Source organism: Tiliqua scincoides, chromosome 1 (assembly GCF_035046505.1).
Source record: "Tiliqua scincoides isolate rTilSci1 chromosome 1, rTilSci1.hap2, whole genome shotgun sequence".
Taxonomy (NCBI): Eukaryota; Metazoa; Chordata; class Lepidosauria; order Squamata; family Scincidae; genus Tiliqua; species Tiliqua scincoides.
The window spans coordinates 296,087,636-296,110,356 of NC_089821.1; the positions used below are offsets into that span (position 1 = coordinate 296,087,636).

At 46.8% G+C, this 22,721-nt stretch overlaps 1 protein-coding gene and 1 pseudogene across 1 annotated transcript in view; one reads left to right on the forward strand and one right to left on the reverse strand.

Annotated features, from left to right (window-relative positions):
* The window catches only part of SYNE3 (spectrin repeat containing nuclear envelope family member 3), a 92,206-nt gene that overhangs the window by 35,377 nt on the left and 34,108 nt on the right, over positions 1-22,721 (reverse strand). The window contains exons 3-8 of the mRNA XM_066628665.1: positions 18,325-18,482; positions 14,495-14,667; positions 12,238-12,547; positions 6,628-6,789; positions 4,551-4,895; positions 3,095-3,231 (exon numbers count right to left, since the gene is read on the reverse strand). Of these exons, the coding sequence (XP_066484762.1) occupies positions 3,095-3,231; positions 4,551-4,895; positions 6,628-6,789; positions 12,238-12,547; positions 14,495-14,667; positions 18,325-18,468 (1,271 nt within the window). The 5' untranslated portion in view covers positions 18,469-18,482. The remainder of the gene's footprint in view (positions 1-3,094; positions 3,232-4,550; positions 4,896-6,627; positions 6,790-12,237; positions 12,548-14,494; positions 14,668-18,324; positions 18,483-22,721) is intronic.
* On the forward strand, positions 12,975-13,092 carry LOC136637399 (5S ribosomal RNA; annotated as a pseudogene).

The window sequence follows — 22,721 nt, forward strand, 5'->3', positions numbered from 1 at the left end:
TAAGATATCCAGAAAGAAGAAGAGGATGCAAGAAATAAGGCAGAGAGCAAGTTGCCTTCTCTGTCTCCACTCTGCTCTTGCCACTATCGTGAAAATGTCCTTGCACAGTGCTTTCGTCTCATGGTAAAAAGAAGGGGGCAAACCCCAAAGGCGGTTGATGTGGTGTGGAAAACATTTCTTCGGCCAGTATATAATTAATCTGTGGAACTCCTTGCTACTTGATGTGGTGATACCATCTGGGCAATATGCCTTTAAAAGGGGATTGGACAGATTTATGGATGAAAAGTTCCTCACAGGTTACAAACCATGGGTATACACAACCAACGGGTTTTAGAAGTAGACTGACATGCCAGGTGCAAAGGAATGGCATACGGGTATCTTGTTCTGTTATGGGTTCCTTGAGGCATCTGGTGAGCCACTGTAAGATACAGGAAGCTGGACTAGATGGGCCATTGGCCTGAACTAGAGGGGTTCTTTTTATGTTCTTATGGCATAGCCTACTGACTTCTGACAATGGAGGCTGGCAGCTTGTTGTGGGTGCCTTGAAATTTTCTTTCAGAGTTCTTCCTTGTGACAGCTGTGAGGTCACCAAATGCAATATGTACATCCAGTTCATTTTCTTGCTATTTTTATAGCTGGAGGATGAATCTAAATCAGTCTGTCTCTTACATTGTTTCCATATTACCAGAGCCACCTGATTCCCTGGTGTAGTTTATTTTAAACTGCTATCCCTCCCCAAGCCCAGCCCAAGAGATTTTGCTGCCTGGAGAGAAGGACGAATGGGGCTCCACCCTGTCTTCAGTGGGCTTTACTACTGGGTGAACTTGCAAAAGTATGACTATAGAAATTTTTCCTTTTATTCCAACTGAAATCCTAAGCACAATTAGAAAGAAATAAGTACGAGTAAAAGCAGTGGGATTTACATGTGAGTAAACACGTTGGGATTGAGTTGAATCTTGGCATAGGATGGCCAAAATCAGCGGAGTGGAATAGCGAGGGTGGAGAGTTAAAGCCTGCAGAGGGTGGAGAGTTAAAGCCTGAGGCCCAGGCAGCAAACGTTCCCCAAAGCAATTAATGGCCAGTTTATACAGTGGAATCAACAGATTTCAACAGATGGGAAACCTTGGCCTCTGAGCGTCCCGCTTGGAGGCAGGCTGTGCAGCATGGCGTCTCCCAGTTTGAAGAGACACTTGGCCAACAGAGGCAAAGAGGCAAAGAAGGAAGGCCCATAGCCAGGGAGACAGACCAGGGAGACTGACCAGGGACAGATTACACTTGCTCCCAGTGTGGAAGGGATTGTCACTCCTGAATTGGCCTTTTCAGCCACACTAGACGCTGTTCCAGAACCACCATTCAGAGCGCAATACCATAGTCTTTCGAGACTGAAGGTTGCCAACATCAACAGTGGAATCAAGTGCCCCAGCTTTTCCTGAAGAACATGATTTAATTTTGCCACATCTAAAAATATTTGTGAACACAGAAAAGTAGGGTGTCAGGAAGAAGCAGTCAGTCCAATAGTCTTTCAGCCAAACCATATTTCTATGGGTTCTATGGGCAGAAAATCTGGTTACAGTAATTAGAATTTAATGTATTGCTTTAACTACAAAAACTCAGACCCCTGGCTGAATATAGAAGTCAAATTATATTCATACACGTCAAACAATAGTAACTGCTGATAATACAAATTTCTTAACTCAGTTTACACTATGAGAAAAGGGAAGGGAGTGCCTTAATGTGCTTAATCCTAAGTAATCCTACTGAAAAAAGTTAAATAGAATGCCACTGAAACAAAAAGTCTGATGGGAGGGAAACTGGAGGAAAGCAAGAAAATTTTAAGTCATATAGGGCTCAATCCCATCCAACTTTTCAGTGCCAGGGCAGCTATAATGCAGCCCCGAGACAAGGGAACAAACGTCCCCTTACCTTGTGGAGGCCTCCGTAACTACCCTCCAGGTTATAGCGCACAACCCACTGGCACTGCTACACTGGGGCTGGAAAGCTGGATAGGATTTGGCCCTAAGTCTACTTTATTCCCTAATCACTGTGTGTTGGGGTGGGTGGGAGCAGAGATAAAATGCAGTAAAAATGGAAAGCTTGCAGTATAGTGTGTCTTTCTCTCTTTATCTACACTTCATTCTGGATTGCCATCCCTTCTGCAGTTAACCGTTATGTGGCTTTGGGCTGGTCTCTCAAATGGCAGCAACTTCTAGAACTATAGATATTGGCTGAAAATGGCTGAGCATTGCAGCCTAGATAAGAAAAGCACTCCACTAGCCCCCCCCCCCCCAAAAAGTGCTCCCACAGGCTCTTTTACTTGCTTTTTCATGCTGCAGTAGGCAGGCTTTAACCAGAAGTTAAAGAGCATGCCTGCATTTAACTTGTGACTACCAGTTCTGGGCACAGACCACACTCAGGCTGGGAGCCAACAGAAAGTTGCACCCCATGTGCACACATATCAGGAAATGGAACGGGACCCCAATTTCTCAAGGGGAGAGAAGACAGTCACCATGGGAGAAGGGGAAGGCAACCCCAAAGCCCATTTGCTCTGGTTCTGCTTGCTGAAGTGTTCAGAACAAGGTGCAAACTAGCTGACTAGAGCATGGCAGAGAGAGTGCTGAAACCAGGCATGGTCCAAAGAAGATGGTGTTAGCTGGGATGAAGAAGAGGAGAACGAGCCACTCATGCAAGCTAATTGCAGCATGCACTGTCCTGAGCTGGCAGTTGGCACACAGGCACTCGGCCACTGGCTGGCAGTGCTAACCAGATACTGTGGGCACAGGCTGGCTTGGAGGGAGGCAGAAGAAGAGAGACTGGCTGGCGGACTGAGAAGCAGGTACTGGAGGTACTCTGTGCTCTGCCCAGAGCTGTCACCACAGAGCACATGTGCACAGGCAGGCTCTGCAGGAGTGGCGTAGCACAGCAGAATTAGAGAAAACCGCCATGGAGAAGCTGCTGACCAAAGCCGGAAAGAGTAATGGCGAGGTGCAGTGGTACAGCAGAGTGGGGGATTCAGCTGCCCCAAGAACAATGCTGCTCGAACATTTCAGCTGTCCTCATTGTAAGGCCGTCCCTGCCCCTCCCTGGCAGAAAATACCTTTGATATTCCCGTATTGCGCATATCACACTCTCAGACAGGGGCTGTATGTCCTGCGAAAATCTGAACAACTCCTTAAGTTGAGCCTTCAGTCTCTCAGCTTTTGATTCCTCCGCTGTAAGAGTTGCTCTTGTGGCCTTTAAACACACACAAAAAATGTCATCGTTAAATATATATCTAATTAATCCTCCCACTATATGTTCTGGGCTTCGGACTGTATTTCGGAAGCAGGCAGTTTACTTGTTGTGAGCTACTTTAGCGTATACACAAATATTCTGCTGAGCAGAATAAATTAAGGACTTGAATTACCCTGTTTCTATGTAGCCTTGCTAGTCACTCCCCACTTCCCTGAGCAGTAAGAAGCTTGCAAGGGCAGGGTTACTAGCTTTCATTTCCTTTGGATCAAAGAGCACTAGAGAGGACTGTAGCCCAGTGGCAGAGGACCTGCAGAAGGTTCCCAGTTCAACCTTTAGCACCTCTAGGTAGGGCTGGGGAAGGTGCTGGACTGAAAACCTGGAGATCCACTACCAGTCAGTGTAGATGTGGCCGAACTAGGTGAACCCATGGTCTGAAGGCAGCTTCTCTGAGACTTAAGGCTCCTCTGTAGTATTTGCTTTACTTACAAATATACAGAAGTAGGGAAAACATGGAGTCTCTTGGGTGCTCCTACAAGGGAGAAAATCTGCTAGAGAGAATGGAAACACCCCAAAACAGCACCCAGTTTCAGTTACTTTAGCTAAAAACTCATCTCTCTCTCTCTCTTCCCCCCCCCCGTCAGTCTCTTCTGAACTACCAACTGCTGTTTCTCACATGAGCACACTCACATGTGCTCCTCATCTTACTGCCTGCTCATCCATGCAGCCACCTGTTATGGGTTGCATCGGTGCAGATCACAAGGGGTCTGAGCAAACCAAGATCTGGGAATGCTTTTCATCCTGAGTCTGCCTCTGCCACCTTTATTCAACCTACTGCCAATGCAAGCCACAATGATCTCCTTCCCATTCATTCAAGCAAGGAGCAGATCATTCCCCTCCTTATGTTCCTCTTCAAATGTTGCCATGAAACCTGGAAATGTAGGATTTCCGGGTTTCACGGAATCGCATGAGTTACATGATAAGGATTTTTTGTTTTATTTGGTAGTGTAGATGTGGCAGACCCAAGATGACATCAGGTGGCGTTTCAAGTTGAGTCACCCCTTGTTTCAGGGGTGTCAATTCTTCCAAGCACTGATTAATAAATATTGGGGGGGGGTGGACAATCATGACACCATCTACTAACCATTAGCTCCCATTGATGGAACACAATCTGGACTATAAACCAGCAATCTGCCTAAGAAAGATGAAAAGGCTAAAGAAGGAAGAAGAACATGGCTAACGTAAGGACACTGATGGTTTCCTGAGCATCAGTATTTGTCTAGCTTCCTTTGTTCCCCACCTGTTGACAAATAAGCACTTACCATGTACTTTCTCCAGAGAGCAATTAAATCCTCATCGCTTCTCACTTTGTCATCAGGCTCAAAATTGTTTCCTAGGGCCTGCAGACTTTTGCGGAACTCCTGAACCTCAGCTTCTAACAGCCTGGCTTGGGAGTGATAGGCACTTTCGGACTTAAGGGCCTTCAGCAACCTCTCCTCTTCCTCAAGGCACACCAGTTTCAGCTTCTCCAGGGCTTTCTTCAGATCCTCAAGCTCATTCTTTATCTTCTCTGCTCCCAGCGGGGAGGTGTTTTGGATCACCCCTGTAGACTGAGCTTCCAGATGTCTCAGCCTTTTCTCACCACTCTTCACATCTTTGGCAATGTCCTGCCAGAAGAAGGTTTCAAGTGAGTCATATCTCAATCTTGCAGAGAGAGGCGACATTGAGAGTGACTTGTGAGAGTGTCACAAGTGCAGTGACAGTACAATGCAAGTGGGGAGTGGGGAGAGCCCATCAGGCTCTGTGGCTGATACACACAGGGAAAGTCCAACTTGCATTATGTGGTGGTCCAGATCTTGAGCCAAGAGGAATGGCCAAGGAAGTCTCACAGCCACACAATTCACCAGACCTAGGGCCAGTTGAGATTACAGGCATCCCCCCCCCATATCTATGGGTCCCATATCTGCAACTTCACTTATCTGTGGTTCTCATATGCCCTCCCCCATCACGATCATGACTCACCTCTCCTCGTTTGCAAATGTTTTGCAAAAGGAAGATTTTGCTTCCCTTCGCTTTGGAACAGGAAACAGACAGCAAGAACTTAGTCTTATAGCTGCTGCTAGAGGAATGCCATTGGAGGCAGTACTGAGAATGCTAAAAGAAAGTCCTCTGCTGTCCTCTTCCTGTTAGCATTCTCACTGTTGCCTCTTATAGCGGTCCCCTAGCAACTGTAGGGGTGGGAGATTTGAGTTGGGTTTGCTGCTATCCGCAGTTTCAGGTATCCATGGTAGCAACAGAAACCTATCCCCCATGGATACTGGAGGACGCCTGTATACCTGTCCCTTGATCCATCCCAAATATGTGATGGGAATGGGAGCCCATGCCCTCTCCTCACCCACCCAGTACACCTGCCTCCCTTCAATGCCACAATATGTCCAAGTAGAGGAATAATGTTTGAATAGATAAAATTAAGACTCAACCATGTCATCTGAACATACATGTACCAGATTTTATGGACATCTGGTAAAGCTGGGTTTGGGTATATGAACTAGATAGGCAAGAAGAGAATGTGGGTTCTCATTTCCCACCATATCTATGAGATGGATGGGATGGATGGGCAGATGTAATCTAATCCACTTCTTGACTGAAACAGAAGTCCGTCCCCCCCAAACCACCTGAGGAGGAAAAGGAGGAGAAATCACTAGACTTCAAACTTGGGACTAGTAGCTCTGGACATGAGTCACCCACTTACACACCAGGGTGGGTTGCTGTCTGCAGAGGGTAACCCACTGAAGATGCCAAAGGGCACCTGAAATGGTTCTGTAGTGCCAGGGTGCTGAGTTCCAAGATGGATTTTATTTTGAGTTTTTTTGCTCCCAGAGCTGTCAACCTGCAATTTAAAAATACTTGGTTTGTGGCAGGGACGTGAGGTGCAGGGGTGGCAGGTGAGGCAGAACTGCCCCACTGTAGTCCATGGAAAAGCACCACAGCCACCCCACCCGCTTACACCTGAGGAGGTTCTCCTTACACCTGAGAAAGCAAGTGTAAAGAGAGCCTCCTTGGGAATAAGCGGGTGGGGCAGCTGGGATGCTTTTCCAGTGGGGCAGCTGTGGACAACGAAGAGGCAGTTCTGCCTCACCTGCACCACACGTCCCTGCTTTGTGGATAGGGCCAGGTGTGACAGGTCAATAGGAGAAGCCAAGGTGGGATGTGAACAGTTAAGAGCTAGAGCCTGAAGTTGTTTTGGTGGATCAAACAGCCCAACCAACTTTCCAGCACCGATGCAGTGGTGCAAATTGGGGCATGCACTGTATTCTGTAATGGGGAGCAGTTGTGAAGGCCTCCTCAAGGTGATTCCTGCTCAGGACAATGACAGCTTCCCCACTGACATCCCCGTACCTGCAATAATTTAATTCTATTTTCTGCAGGCAGTTTGGTTTCTTGACCAAGGCAGCAGTTTAATCTGTCCGTCAGACTGGTGAGCCACAGCTGAAACTGGTCCACGTTACTCTTGTATTGCTCGTGTTCTCTGGTGACCTTTTCAAGCAGTTGCACTCTGCGCTGTAACAGGAGAGACATCAGAGATGGGGGAGAGCGAAATGCATCCTTCTCCTCATACTTCATGTGCTTTTAAAACTAAGAACAAAAAGAGCTTCTTCTTTCCTCTTTCCCACCTCACTTGGCTGCTTCAGGAATTGGAGGCTTGTGTCCCGCCTGAAGACAAAGCACCAAGTCCTGACACTAATTGTGCTGTAATTATTCAGTGTTGAATTCAGTGACCATTGAAGAGGTCCTGCAAGGTCTCCCTCCCTCCCTCCAACTCACTCGCACACTGGCACACACGCACACTTTTTTGTAAAGAAAGAGAGAAGTAAAATCTGTGATGAATAACTGATTTTTAAAAATTCCGGATTTTGTACCCAGAAAACAGAACAGTAGAGAAAAAAGTACAGTACGCTCTTAAACAATGCTTAGTTTTGCATTCATCATGTTGATAATAATGTTTCCAAAGGGACAAAGCCACTAGGGGGCCTGTGTGAGCCTTCCAAAACTGTAGCCCTTTTGATTGTAATGAGATACCAAAAAATGCACAGGCAATTTATGTATGATGACGACAATGATGATATAAATTCCTATCCTACCACATGATGAAACAAATGTACTGTATATCCTAGGAAACTTCAAGACATTTAGAAGGATGAAAAACAACAGTACACATATCACTACAATAAAAGCAGCAAGCTGTTAAAATATATCCCATATAAAACCATCCAACAGCCAGGAGAGTTTCACTTTGTTATCATTGCATCAGGGAAGTGGGGGGTGGGGTGTGTGGGGGCCAGGAAACTGCTACAAATTGGAACTGGAGTAGTAGCTCCAGGGTCAGTCAACCCCCTGACCAAGTCATTCGCTCACGTGTATAAAAAGAAACCTCCATGCTGTTTCAAACAAAGGATTCATCTAGCCCTGGTTTCTGTTTCTCATAGTGGTCAACCAGATGCTTACAGGAAGCCAAGACACAGTGCAAGGAAGCAAGAGGGCTCAATTGCTGTTTACAGCCAGGCACGCTGGCTTTGAAGTAAGAGGCTGAAGTGATCATGGTTACCAGTCAGCAACCACAGAACACTCCTGGCTTCTCCACACATTTGTCTAACCCCCTTTAAAAGGCATTCAAGCCTGTAGCCATCACCACTTCCTGTGATTGTGAGTTCCAAAAGCTAATTCCACATTGAGTGAAGGAGGAATCCCTTTTGTCAGTCCTGAAGCCTATCAATTTTATTGGCTGCCTTCAAGTTCCACTATTATGAGGGAGAATATTGTCTCTTGTCTTTCTTTGCATCAGCCGTAATTTTATACTCTTCTGTCACACTCCCCCCCCCCCGTTCAAGGGCCCAATCCTATCCAACTTTGCAGTGCCGTTGCAGCTGTGACAATACAACGTGCGCTGCATCCTACAGTGGGGGGGGGGGAACAGTTACAGAGGCCTCCTCAAGGTTAGGGAATGTTTGTTCCCTTCCCTTGGGGCTGCATTGTGGTTACATTGGTGCTGGAAATTTGGATGGGACTAGGCCCTTACTCATCTTTTTCACCTAAACGAAAAAGCCTCAAATGCTGTAAGGTTTCCTTATAGGGAAAATGTCTCCCCCTCCTTGATACTTTTGTTTGTACTTTTCTGCACTGTTTCTACACATCTTTTGAGGTGAATGACCAGAACTGTGCACAGTATTCCAAAATGTGGCTGCACTAAAGTCTGATGCATCAGTAAGCATCAGTGATAGCATCAGTAAACTTAAAGGGCCAGATGGGACCCTGCCAGCTCGACCCTGTTACCTGATTCCTAATGCGCAGGTAGCTGCAGTACCACCCTCTGGCCATCTGGTGGTGTTGCAGTACAATATGGAAAACAACAGTCAGCCTGTCTCCTCCAAGAAGGGGTGAAACAAGGAGCAAGATGTCTGGATCCACCACCACCACAGTATTCAGTTTGAAACCCCCCATGCAAGAGGATGAGCCGTTGCTGTTGCAAGCAACAGTGGCTGCTCTCACCGCTGTTCTGTCTTGGCTAGGAACCCTGCAAACAGCAGTTGGCTTGCCTAAATCTTGCCTGCTGGTCAACCATTGGAGCAACCAGGGGGACCCTATGGCCAGGAAGGTGAGTGAGGTGACAGGGGAGGGGATAGCACTTCTTGTGAAAACACTATTTAGTATCTATTCACACTGATCCAAAGACTCTTGCATGCAGCAACTAATGCATGCCACAGCATACATCCTGAGGCCCAAGAAAACTGCAGTCAATTGTACTGGGTTAGATGCACGAATGGTGCAATTCAGTATAAAGGAGTTCAGAAGGAATGGTAAGTTCACTGCCCCACCCAAGCTCATAACTTTTGAGAAGCTCTGGCATAGGTCATTATTAGTCTACATAAGATGACCACCAGTGGTGGGATTCAAATAAATTAACAACAGGTTCTATGTCCTAATGAGCAATGAGCAACTCAGCTTCAATTGTCTGCCGCAAAGGAAGTTGAAAGACTATGGCTGCACTCCTATACTGTACAGTACACACTTTCCTGGGAGTAAGTCCCATTGAACATAATGGGACTTACTTCTGAGTAGACAGTCATAGGATTGCACTGTAACTTTAACCCAATGTCTAAATCCAAATTGCAAGGCTGCAATTCTGTCCTCTATAGTCATACTTACAGGCTTCTGGCCACTAGTTTCCAAGGAGGATAAACATGTGGCTGAAATGCACACTTCAAATGGACATTTTTTCTTGAATTCTCAAGGCAGTTGTATAATGAAATCAGGAAGGCACCAAGAAGAGGAGGTGGGAACTGCCAGAGCTCCAGGTTACCAACCTCTGGAGACACCACAGCAGCTTAGCACCTTCACATCTGCACAAACCAACTTGCTGCACTGGGCTTTGAGCTGGGCCACCTTCCTTCTCAGTGGGAACTTGGTGATTTTTACCAGAGCAGTCAATCCTCTCAAGGATCTGGTTCACTTTTAGTGGTGAACATCTGGTCAGCAAAAGTGCACTGAGCACATAGTCTGACACCTCATCATCAACCAAAAGCAACAACAGCATAGTAACATCTTTACATCTCCCCTTCTTTTTTGTTCTATTACAGCATTCCTCAGCATGTGCCTCTCGCCATTTTGCATGGCCCACCTCTGGGAAGTACAACTGGAAGTAACTGGAATGACTTTATCACCAGTTATTTCCATACTAAGAGGCCAGACATGATGGAACAAACCACGGCAAGAGGCTCAGGCTACAATCCTATCCATTTTTTCCTGGTAGTAAGCCCCATTGACTATAATGGAACTTACTTCTGAGTAGACATGCATAGGATTGGGCTCCCAGGGTAGATGGGAGGGCTTTTTTGAGTGCAAGAAAAGCAGAACTGAGCCTCCTACCACTGTTTGTTGCATCGTATTGCTGGTCTCACTGCCAGGCAGTGGAGGTCTGGGGGGGGGGGTCCTGCCATGAGTACCACTGGGCACCACCTCAAGTACCACTGGTGGTATGAGTACTACTGGTTGAGAAATGCTGTTCTATTGCTTTTGCACCCGCTGGGAGCGACCCCCTTTCCACCGGGACGGGTTGGCCCCACACGGCTGCTGCCCCCAGGAGAGTTAGCCCTGACATTTCAAGGCGCGAGCTCCCTGGCCAGCAAACTGTTCTTACAACCAACAGCTGGATTAGGTAGGGGTTCTATAGAATAGGTGAGAACCTGCTGAATCCCACCACTGATGACCACCCAACAAAGACTGCCCATTGGTCCAGTTGTCATCTGCTTTGATTACTTTGCCAGCCAGGGCAGCTGGAACTAATAAGGACCAATCAAACCAAGTAGAAATGATATAGCACAGATGTTTTCTACCAATCTAAACTGAGTATTGAAATGTCACTGACTTCCTGATAATGCTGGAAAGACAGGATGTCTCCAGTAATTATTTACATTTTCTTACAAACTGGCTGCCAATAAACCTTTTAGGCTGAGTCATGCTGAAAGCTGGGAGTGGAAAAAAACGGACAACAAAAAGATGTAGAAATACTGGGTGTTCCCCCAAATACGTACACACACTTTGTAGTGTCATATTTATTATTCTATAATTCATATATCTATATCTATATATACTGCATTTGGTGAATCCCAGAAGCAGTTGCTTGACCCAGTTAATTAACTGGTTAGTTACTCAAGTAGTTAATGAATTAGATCAAGTGCAGTGGCAATCCTGGAAGGGGACACAGAGCTAAGTTTTGCAGGGTGCCCCAATTTGCCCCTTCCTCCCATTCCGGATGGTGAGAGAAACATGAAGGTGTCTTCTCCATGTTGCTCTTGTCAGCCGGAATGGCTCCAATGGTGAGGGGGAGGGGCAGCTTACATTGAGTATTGAAGCGCCCTGCAAATCTTAGTGGTGTGTCCCCCTCTGGGAATGCCACTGATCAAATGCTCAAAATGTTCCCCATTGGTATGTACACACTGCTGATAATTAAAAAATTTTTTTTTTTTTACAGAGGACTTAGGGGAGAGACGGAGTGGAAGGATTGCAGTGCGTTCAGCCACATACACTGCTGACATAACTGATTAACAGCCCAATACAAAGTGGGCTTTCTGCCAGTAGAATGCGCATTCTGCTAGTGGAAGTGCCACTGTGGTGGCCAGGTCACTGTAACGGTGCAACATGATGAGGCCGCAAGTGTACATGGCTGGTGGCCACACATGCAGGCTAGCAAAGAGGTCTCATTGCTAGCAACAGTAAGTTGGCGGCAGGGGTGGTGATAGCAGGAATGGGGCAGGGAGGGTGAGGAAGGAGGGAGTGTCTGGTTGGGGGCAGGTGCGAGGCAGGACAGGGGAGGGGGGTGAATCCCAATGGCATTAGCATGCGCCAGGATCCTATCTTTATTCCCTCTCTCTTACTCCCCTCAATTCTGCTCTAGCAAAATTGCATAGATCTGAGGAGACCTATTATCAGAGGCTTACCCCAAGGCAGGGGAACAGAAGTTCCCTTACCTTGAGGATACCTCCGGACTGCACAGTCGTCACCCCACTGGATGCAGCATGCACTCTGTTGGTGCAGCTTCACAGATGGGAGTGGGATTCCGTTTGGATTGGACTGTAAGGGAGCTGCAGACATTCACTGACGACTGTGTTGGGATGGTTCTGCATGCCTCTTCCGCTTATCTTAGACATTTGAGTCTTGCAGGTTTTCTACAATGAGGTACGTATGAATTAGAGTTCATTAGAAATGTGTTTAAATTGTCTTTGAAACACCCTGTATTTCAATTGAGTAGAAGCACTGAACAAACAGGTCTGGAAGTGACCCAAAGGAGTTCCAGGTCAAGCTTCTAGAGAGGATCCCCTACTTGTCATTTAGAACTCATGAACAGACAGCACTAGCCCAACAAACTCAAGATTAACACTCACACCAGATGGAGTGAAGAAGTGAAACTTCTGCTTTAACGCAATGACTGTCCTCACCCTGAGTTCTCCTTACCTGGGCTTCATTCTTGATTTCTTCATATTCGTCCTTCATCTTTTTCTGGACATCTTCATCTACACTAGGATCTCCAATTCTGTTATACAAAGACGCAGCTTCTTCCAGTAGCCTTTCCAGCAGGGCCGACTGATTTAGCACATTATTTAGCAGGACCTGGGCATGGTTGAGTTGCCACTGCTTCTCTTTTAAGCCAAGCTGGAGCTCAATGTCAGGCTCCAGGGTAACCTTCATGTTGTGAATCCATGCATAAAATTCATCTTGGGCCTTTAAGTATTCACTCCAGTGCAGCCACACCCACTCAATACGGCTGTTTGCAGAAAGAGGAGAAGACAGATGTTATATGAAGCAGGACTAATTCCTGCGTGTCTTGTATGTACCATATATGCATGTTACAAAGGTGCTGTGAGGGAGAACAAACACAGTAGTTGCAAATACAGGCTCACTCCCACGGCCTCAGGGAGGTGCAAGGAGCACACTGTATGTGGATCCGGGGTCAAAAAGGGGGCCAGGAGCCACAGGAGAGTTATAGACACCCTCTTTCCCCAAACACGTGTCCAGTTTAAACTGACTCCATCTTGGTTTCAGAGTTGGGCAGGCCTCCCTGAAGTGCAAAAGGGATGAGATTTTGCTGACTCCCAAGGAAAGGCCCCTCTATGGTTGATTAAATCTGGGTGCTTGAGGTCTGACAAAGGATAGCTAGCAAGAACAAGTCCTGCCTGAATGTTAAATTGAATTACAATGGCACATTACCCTGCACATGCCTGATCTTGTCTGATCTTGGAAGCTAAGCAGGGTCAGGCCTGGTTAGTACTTGGATGGGAGACCGCCTGGGAATACCGGGTGCTGTAGGCATATACCATAGTCTTTTGAGACTGAAGGTTGCCAACCAAAAAAAAGGCCCATATGAGTAGTTCCTTTTCAGACTCTAGGCCAAGAAGTCCTTCCTGAGATAACACACCTTGCCACATCATTTTTCAGTAGAAACTTCCTGGATGGGCCATCAAGCTCTTTTCTGACTCAATCAAGGCCAAGAAGCCCAAAATGCATCACCCAAGAAGCTCTCCAAACTCCTTAATCCTGCAGATATTCCTTTGTAAAAAGTCATATAACTTCCCTGCTCTGGAAGCAGATTAGAACAAGGTAGAAGAGAGGGGCAAGACAAAAACTAGTCGACACAAGACACAAGAAGGAGAGAGACTGACTAGTCAACACGGCAAGAAAAAGGAAGAAGACACAAGGACAGAGACAAGACACTGGAACAGAGCAGAGTTTGTTCAACCTGGGAATTTTGCAGCCCTGCCTTGCTGTTCAAGAAGGACTTCACACTCAAGCAAACCAGCAGACTAGGATAGGTGATCTCTCCCCTTTTTTGATCTCTCTCTCTTTTTCTCTCTCACTCTCTTCCCCCAAAAGATTATTTCTTTACTAAACTCATTATCTTCTTTGAAAAGCTCTGTCTTGTGGTTACTGTTAGCCTAATTTTTGAGGCACTTTGGGATTGGTTGCACTGCTCATCCATGTCAACGATCCCAAACCTTGTCACAATGCTAGATTTGACCTCTTGCTTGCTAACGTTCCCAATTTTAGTTATGTGCGCATGACACATGTACGTCACACGTGTACATGTGGAGGAGCAGTGTTGGCAACAGAGACGGGCAGTCTGTGAGGTCTGTGAGGAGTGACTAATGGAGAAGGGAAGGGGCCCCAAAGAAACTTTGAACCCCTGATAAAATTCCTCTAAGGGCCTTTGCTCACTACATATGGGGACCCAGAGCTGGCTCAAGACCTCCTAAAGCTTGAGGTGGCATAGCAAATGCTATCTCCCCTTGGCCACTGATGGGTCAGTACCACTCCCCTCCACAATTCCTTTTCCTCTTTTTCCCCCTCTTCCTTTTCCAATCCAGGGAGTGGAAGGAAAAGGAGGAGCAGAGAAGGCCAATAGGTGGACAGAAATGGGAAAATAAATATTTATTTATACCAAATTGGTTCCTGAGGTGACAGCTTCAGTTGGCCTCAAGGATGGGTCAACGCTGTAGGGACCAATGCAGTGTTCAGGATAGGAGTTTCACCTGGCTCAGAAGGGGTTACAGATCATGCTAGGATGCCAATTTGAGTATGAGATGTCCTGAAAGTATGAAGAAGGAGGGACCAAGCAAGACCATTACTCTCAGACCAATCACTGGTTAAGGCTTTGTTCTAGACCTGGAGAACATTGGTTTTAGACCTGTAGGGGGGCAGTATATGGCAATCTTACCTGTGACAATGAGTAATGTATATGGCTGTTTCTTCCCACATGGATTTAATATCTTTTAATCTGGTTAGTATCTCGTGCTTTTTCTCCTCACTGATGCACTGAAGGAGAGTATCAGCCCTCATGAGAACCAAGTCCATTTTCAACCGGCCTTCAGGTTCCAGTGCACAAATTTTCTGTTGGAAAGAATTACAGGCGAAACTGAAGCCATAACCATAGATTTCTGGGAATTTTTAAGAAGTTCCTTTTTGGGACCATAAACTTTTCAAAGTTGGAAATGTAAGGACTTAAAATGTTGCAGTTTCTTAATTCTGATCCTTTGCTACAAGTTATTTTCTGTATAAAAGAATCCATTCAGAGACACATTTTAACGAGAAGACATTTGAATGAAACCAGTAAGTGGCCCACAGTTCATTAACAGCCCAATCCTAAAGCCAGCAGCTCCGCCAGGTGCAGTGGCAACAAAATGGCTACTGCTACATCCAGCAGCATTGCCGAGACCGCCAGACGTCTTCTCAGGGGAAGCCCCAAGCCCTGTAATGGGGCTTCTCAAGTCTGTACCTGCTATTTTGTCAGTGTAGACTTGAGACTCCATGTTGGGACTTCCTGCCTGATATAGAGTTCAGGATCCAGCAGAGCACAGCTCTGTCGGTCCCAACCCTCTTCCACCCCTGTTCCTCCCTCTGCCCTGGAACACTCCCCCCACCAGGTCCTCACCACTGTCCAGAGCTCTTACCTAGCTCTGCGCAACATCCAGCTGGATCCCTGGCTGGTGCTGACTCCTCACAGGGTGTTGTGGACATGCCTTATGGCATGTTTGTGACACCTGATGCTGGAGCTCTGACCCTGTTTAGGATTGGGTCCTAAGCTCATGTACAGGTGTAGGCAGCTGTCTTGAACTGAGTCAAGCCAATGGTTCATCTAGATCAGCAGTTTCCAAACATTTTAGCACCGGGACCCACTTTTTCAAAAGATGCTCTATCAGGACCCACCTAGGTTTATCAGACTTTTTAAAAAAGAGTTCTAGAAAGAAATGTTTTATTTATAATACTAACCAGAAAAAGACCCTCAAACATTTATCTCCCTATATTTACACATGCTTGCAAACTGCAGGAGTTCAACTCTTTGCAGGTTAATTACGAGTAGCTACAGTATCTGATTTTTGATTTTTAAGTAGCCAATTGAGGCAATTAGTTATCAGATCTTTTCATCACCATTTGGTGACCCACCCAAAATTAGGTCATGACCCACCAGTTGATCCTAACCCACACAGTTTGGGAACCTTTGATCTAGATCAATACTGTCTATGCCAATTGGCAATGGGTCTCAGGAGAAAAGATAGTCTTTTTCCCAGCCCAACCTGAAGACAACAGGGATTAGCTGGGATCTTCCCATGACTTGGAGGCAAACAATACTGAACAGCTATCACAGGTTGTTTGATTCAGGTGTCATGAAAAATGATGGTTCCTGTAGAACAGGAAGTGAAGGAGATAATCAGAGCATGTGATGGGAGGAAGGAGTGAAGAGGCTAAGCATTCAAGCTGCACAGAGCATGTCCCTGATGGCCAATTACGGTCTGGCTGTGGCATCTCAATTCACCTTAGGCTTCATCCCTGCTGTTGCTCCCAGAGTTGCCTGAATCAGGTTGTGTGTCCCAGGGCCTAGGAGAGGGGGGTAAAGGGGGTAATTTGTTCCCAGGCCCAGGGTCAAAAGGGGGGCCCAGGAGCCAAAGGAGGGGGCCCAGAAATTTCCTGGAATCTGACATTTTCCTATCTACTCAGATTTGTTGCCCGTACGGGATGCTGGGGACACATACTACCATGACTGGAGATACTGATGCCATATGGGTGGGTAGACCTGGGCTCCAAAGATTTTTCCAACTGTCTCTACCCTCCTCTCACCCTGCTTCATCCCTTCCTGCCCCTATTCTGCTCACCCATCACCATCTCCCCTGCTCTGTTTCACCCCTCCCCCTTTGCAAATAAACTTTCTCCCCCTGATAAAATTCCTCTCAGAGGCCCTGGTGTGTCCATAAAGCTAACTTCAATTCAGCCTAACACAAAACAGAAACCGAACAAGGCAACTAGGATCTATAAATAAAATGTAGCCCAAGTTTCAGAGCTCTTTAGTGTTCAGAGACAGGAAGCTGAATACACTTCCTTGAGAAAATCAGTGGCAATGTCACATATTTATTCTTCATACTATTTTTAATTTACTTTCCTTGGTTGAGGTTTTCATTAAGAGATTATTGAGAAAGAAATCATAGAATCAAGCTTGGGTATAAGCCACCTTGCTTGGAAAGAGCAAACAGTAGGTAGATTAATATAATTGTAATTTGTAATTTTAGTGATGCTTTCTACTTCTATTTATTTGTTTGATATGCTGTTATCTGCCCTGGATGCCCCCAAATGTGGGGGGAAAGCAGGGGATAAATTCATTAAATAAATAAATGTCTACATGATATGATGATGGTGTGAATACAAACTGACATTAACTAATCGAGGGCGCAATCCTACCCTGCGCTGGAACAGGCAAGCCAGGAGGCTTGTGCTGTATCCAGCGCAGCATAGGGGCCAAAAGCAGCTCAGCTAGAGGCAAGGGGAAACTTTTCCCCTTACCTCTGGGAAAGGTGCGCTTTCCCCTATGGGACTCCTCAGGCTTGTGTCACCTCTTGAGGTGGCACAAGTCTGAGGAGAGCGGAGCGACTTGAAGCCACTCTGTTCTCCCTGGAAATGGGTGGGGGGGTTGGATCTGGCATAACTACTGGATCCCAGGCCCACCTCCTGCTCCCCGCGTGCCCTCAGGGCTGCCCAGTGCCTGCCCTCCCCCTGCCCAGTAACTCCTCCCTCCTGCCTCCTCCCCGACCCCTCCCCACCCCCTCCCCGCCTACCTCAGAGGCTTGCTAGGCCGACGCAAGCTTCAGTGCCTCCATCGGCACAGAGGCTTGTTCCAGCCTAGCACTGGCCTAGCCAACTCCTGAGGAGGCGCAAGTGTCCCTTTGGCTGGCCAAGGTCAAGGGCTGGATTGCGCCCTGAATTACTAACAATGGGGGGGGAACACAGGGCAAAGTGGAAAAAACTACAACCATGCTAGGGACAAAGGCTCAGCTCATGCTTCACGGGACTACACTGGATCTCACAACAGAGTCTAATTATAGCAATACAGGTTTTCAGGAACTGACAGTCACAAAGTGAGATGATGGAGATAACTAAGAGCCCAATCCTACCCAACTTTCCAGTGCTGGTGCAGCTGCAATGCAGCATGGCTGGATACTGGCATGGCTGCATCAGAGCTGGAAACGTGGATAGGACTGGGCTCTAAATGGCTATTGAAAAGGATTAGACACCAAAGGACAGGTCTATCAAAGCTACGATACTTGAATCAAGAGTCTTCTTGATGGTGGTCCCCAATAATGTGGACAGGGACACCCTCCCCCATGGCACACCTCTGCCACCAACTTACTGGTGCCAATCTAAGCCTCTGCAGCACATTTATAGTCACAGTTTGGCAAGCGCACAATAGCGGTACCCCAGGAGGGCGCAGGGCGATCATAGGACTGGGCCGTGTGTCATGGAACCCTGAAACCTTCTGAAATGGCACTGAATTTGCCAAGCATCAAAACACCACCAAGGAAGGAACAAGACAAACTTCCTATAGGAGGGAGATCCATAATGTTGGTGTCACCTTTGAGGAGTCCCTGTTTGGCATATCCAGCCACTACAACTTTAATGTCAGAGACACCTGAAATCATTCCTCTGGGCGAGAACTTGATGGTAACCACAGCCATGGCAATAATGCTACTGAACTGTGTTTGAAGAGTAGAATTTCCCTACCTCTGTGTCCCGCAGCCTGGCCTCCAAGGCAGATCGAGGCCCCTTGGTGTTGTCATTGATCCGCAATCGTTCCTGAATGGTCTTCATCCAATCTAGTGCCTGTGCCACACTGCTGTCGAATTCATCCTGTGGCTGCTGGGTCATTGCATGGGAAGAAACTAGGAGAGGAGAAGAAAAAAAGGACTTGAACAATGCCATTTCCCTGAGTCATCAGTTTAGCTCTGCAAAGCTTTGTGGGAGGTGGAGGAAACTGAAAAGCAAAAGCTGATGCATAAGCAAAGGGGCTTTAGCCCAGTGGGAGATCACATACTTTTTATGATGAAAGTTCCAGATTTAGCCTGCCAGTAGGGCAGAGAAACAATTCCTGACTGAAACATTGAAAACCTGCCACCTATCAGCACAGCCAACGCTGAGCTAGTTTGACCAGTGACTGACTCAGCAGAAGACAACTTCTTCTCCCCGTAGACAACTTCTGCATTCATATTCCCTGTTCCCCACACATCCAGCAAGTCATCCAAACTGTTTTCTGCAGCTTCCCCCAAAGAAAAATGCACAAACTCCCAATGCGGAAATGGCTTGAGCATCTTTCTTTGGTCAGGATGATGTAGTGGTTCTGGTGTTGGACTTAGACCAGGAAGATCTGGGTTCAAATTCCTGCTTAGCCATAAAGCTTCTTGGGCCAGTCACTCTCTCTCAGGCTCACCTACCTCATAGGGTTGTGAGGAGCGCCCTGAGCTTCTTGGAGGAAGGGCAGTTTTAAAAAGTGGAAAATAAAAAAATATAATCTTCACACGAGGGGAAGTGTGAATGTTCTACTGCACATTGGACAGATGAGAACAAGGAACCGTTGTGCCCCCAGTCAGAGGCAGTGACTCAATGTCAGGGTTTGTCCAAAGATGTGGGGCAACCTCAGATCGCCCCATTTGGGACTCAACGAGAAAGACCGCACACCAGGAACTGCATGAGGCAGCAGGGTCTCGCCAGTAAATGAGAATCCTGATCTATAATCAGGAAGGGAAGGAGTTAGAATCTGCAGAAACTGCCTGGAAGGCTTTAAAAGCACCTTCCAAAGCCAGGCGTAAGTGAGTTACAGATTGAGGACTCTCAGCACAGCTTGGGAGGAAGAGACTTCCTTGCCACCCCACAAAGCCTCCCAGTGAGGAGGCAGAATTGGATAAGACCCTAACCCTATCCCTTCTTCCACTCCAAAAATGGGAGGGGATTGGCCTCCTCCCCATTTTTGGTCTGTCTTGCCTTTTCCTACTTTTTTTTTTTTTTTTGGAAGTCCCTTTTTTCTCCCTCCTTTATTTTGGAGACATATCAGAAGGGGGGGGGGGCAAGAAGTGAGAGTGAGGTTGACCCAACAGCCTACCTCCAAGTGCCCCAAATGTCACAGATAGCCTATAACTATGCAGATGCAGAAGTAGTGAACACCCCAAGCTCAGCTAGAGCCCGGACTGAAAGGAAATAACCCACAAACCCTGTAAAGAAAAAAATGTGATATCAGACACAGGTACCAAAGTTAACCACTTAAATCAGTGATTTCCAACCGCTGTGATGCGGCACACTGGTGTGCCTCAAAAGGTCAGCAGGTGTGCCGTGGGAGTTTGGAGCACAGTGGTTGAAAATAACTGAAAAACTCTTCTGGATTCTGCGGCTCTGTTTCTAGGGCAACTGTCTGTAGTAACAAATTGTTCTTCTTTCTCCCTCTGCCTGTGGAGGAAGAGGGACAGACAATTCGTTACTACAGACAGTTGCTCTAGAAACAGAGCTGCAGAATCTGGAAGATTCTCCCAGATGCCGGAAGTGACATCACAAGAGGCAAAGACCATAGAGAGATCAGTGTGCCATGAGAAGAAAAATGTGGAAAATTGCCGACCTGATTTGGGGTTAGCTCTCACTGAAGTGGTAAACCTGTGTCTAGGCTGTACCACTTTAGATTGCAGGTGAGGGCTGACACAGAGAACTATGACATCAGGTGGTGGGCTAGACTATAACTCTTCTCCATGACATGCTAGATTTTTAAGTGCAGAAATTTTTTTAAAGGAGGATGATTCAATGGTGTGACCTGCTGCCTGCAGTCTGAAATAGAACAGCCCAAGTACGTGTTTATCAGCTCCGAGGGAACTAGGCTTGCATCTTTACTCCCTGTTCCCCTTGGTTGCTGAAAGCCTCTTCCTTCTGCCAGTAATCCACATAGTTAATGCTGATATGCTCCTCCCGTATGCAATGATTTAAATGCATGGAGTGCTCGCAGATTAGCATCAGTTGTCCCCAAGGCTATATGATGCTTATACTTGATGGCTACTCACTTTGGTATTAGTATAAACCAGCATTTCAGCATTTTGTCCCCTTCTGCACCACATCGTCCAATCTATTGGAAGTACCACTGGAAGTAACTGGTGATGATGTCAGCACCAGTTACTTCTGGGTTGGGAGGCCAGATGCAATGATCCAGTGGGCTGTTCTTATGTTCTTATATTCTTATGTTAATGGGACAAATACTAATGAGAGGCTCAGGGTGGATGGGAGGCTTTTTTGTGCACATGAAAAGCTTACACTGGAGCTCTGTCTGCCTCCTACAGCTGCTTGTCACATTGCGTTGCTGGTCTTGCAACCAGGTGGCAGGGGTTTGGGGGTACTGTAAGTACCACTGGATAGCATCTCAAGAACCACTGATACCACTGGTAGAGAAACACTGGTATAAACAATAGGGTACAGGAAAGTGACTCTCTGCTGCATAGTTTGCCTGCAAGAAGGAGAGGTTATGATGTGTAAACTCTTAGCTAGGCTAGCCTGCATGCTCTAGCATCCACACAAGCAGGGAGACCAAGTGGATTATAATACAAAGTTCAGCCTGCAAATCATCCTCTTCTCTCTGTGTGGGACAATTTCTCATCAGTAAAAAATGAGAACGACACACCCTTTTTGCTATCCCTCAGTCAAACTTCCTTGATCTCTAATAATTCTCTGAATCCCAGAGACCAGATTTAGCTGCTATTGACACTCTGTAAAATGATTCTAGGATTCGGTCTCCACGGACTCCAGTTGCTCCCTGGATGTGCAACCTGTCCACAATGAATGTGTCTGAAAAGAATAAATGGAACTCCTCATTGTAAAACCTACATATCAAAAAATAAAAATACTGAACTCTATGGACCTCCCTATAATGCCTGCTGGGAGGGAGGAGGGCTTGCAAGCCACAGGCACCTGCGTTTACAGAACGGGGGAGTCCCCACTCCCTCCAATAAGCATGGATGGAGCAGGAGAGTTGTGTAAACTGGCTTCTGCTCCGCTGTTATGCAACTCCTCGCATTTTCTGTTGCAATACTGCATAGCACACATAGTTCCCAAGCAGGCAAAGCATTAAAACTAGTTCCAAGCTAACTTCATTCAAAGGCGGAGTTCATCTAGGGACTGGGCGTATTTCTGGTCCATGAAGTATAAAGAAAGGATTTTGTGTAGTGAAAATTTAACCTGCCTGTGAGAAACCTCCAGGGAAGCTAACATGGAACTACCTGACTGCACAGCTCTTGCCATGACTGCCCTAGGAATGGTACCGAGAAGCCAAAACTTTCTCACTATTGAGTGGGATTTGCAATGTTCAAGAACGCAGGTGTGCCCTTTTAATTTGTGGGTTCCAAACCTGTGGATTTGACTCAGCACAAGTTCTGAACCTGTGCTGGAGAGCTTAACCTGACCTCCCAGACACAACCGGAAGCGCCTTCCAGTCATGTCTGGGAGGCTTTGGTCACGTGCTACCTCCAAGGGCCTTAGAAGTCCTCCTGGAGGTCTCAGAAAGGCACTTTTGGATTTTGCTAAACTGGAACTGTCTGTCAGAAGGCTCCAGCAGGCCTTCTGACAAGCACTTCCGATTTTCGCTAAACTGGTAAACTTCAGAAGGTCCAACCATGGATTTCATTATCCAAGGATGTTGGGATACCTATTGTATCTGAATATCCTATTTCTAATCTACTGGTATAGATCAGCACGTAAAATGGCCAGCTGTGCAACACACAGCTTTTGGGATAGAATAGATCAAACAGCCTTGGCTAGCCTTCAGGCTAGATCAAATATGACATTAAGGGAACAAACTTAACCAACTTTCCAGCACTGAGGTAAGGGCAATGGAGCGCCCAGGTAAGGGAACAAACATTCCCTTACATTGAGGAAGACTCCATGACTGCCACCCAACTGCAGGATGCAGCATATGCCCCATTGGCATAGCTGTGTCAGTGCAGGAAAGTTGGTTAGGATCTGGGCCTAAATCCCTGGCACTGGCCCTCATGTGCTCAGCTGGATTGGGTACTCCATAGACCTGGACTGTAATAAGTGGGCTGGGGGCTTTCATCCCACTCCCTGCCACGATTCCATTCCAGGTTGCCAGCAGGTGGGAA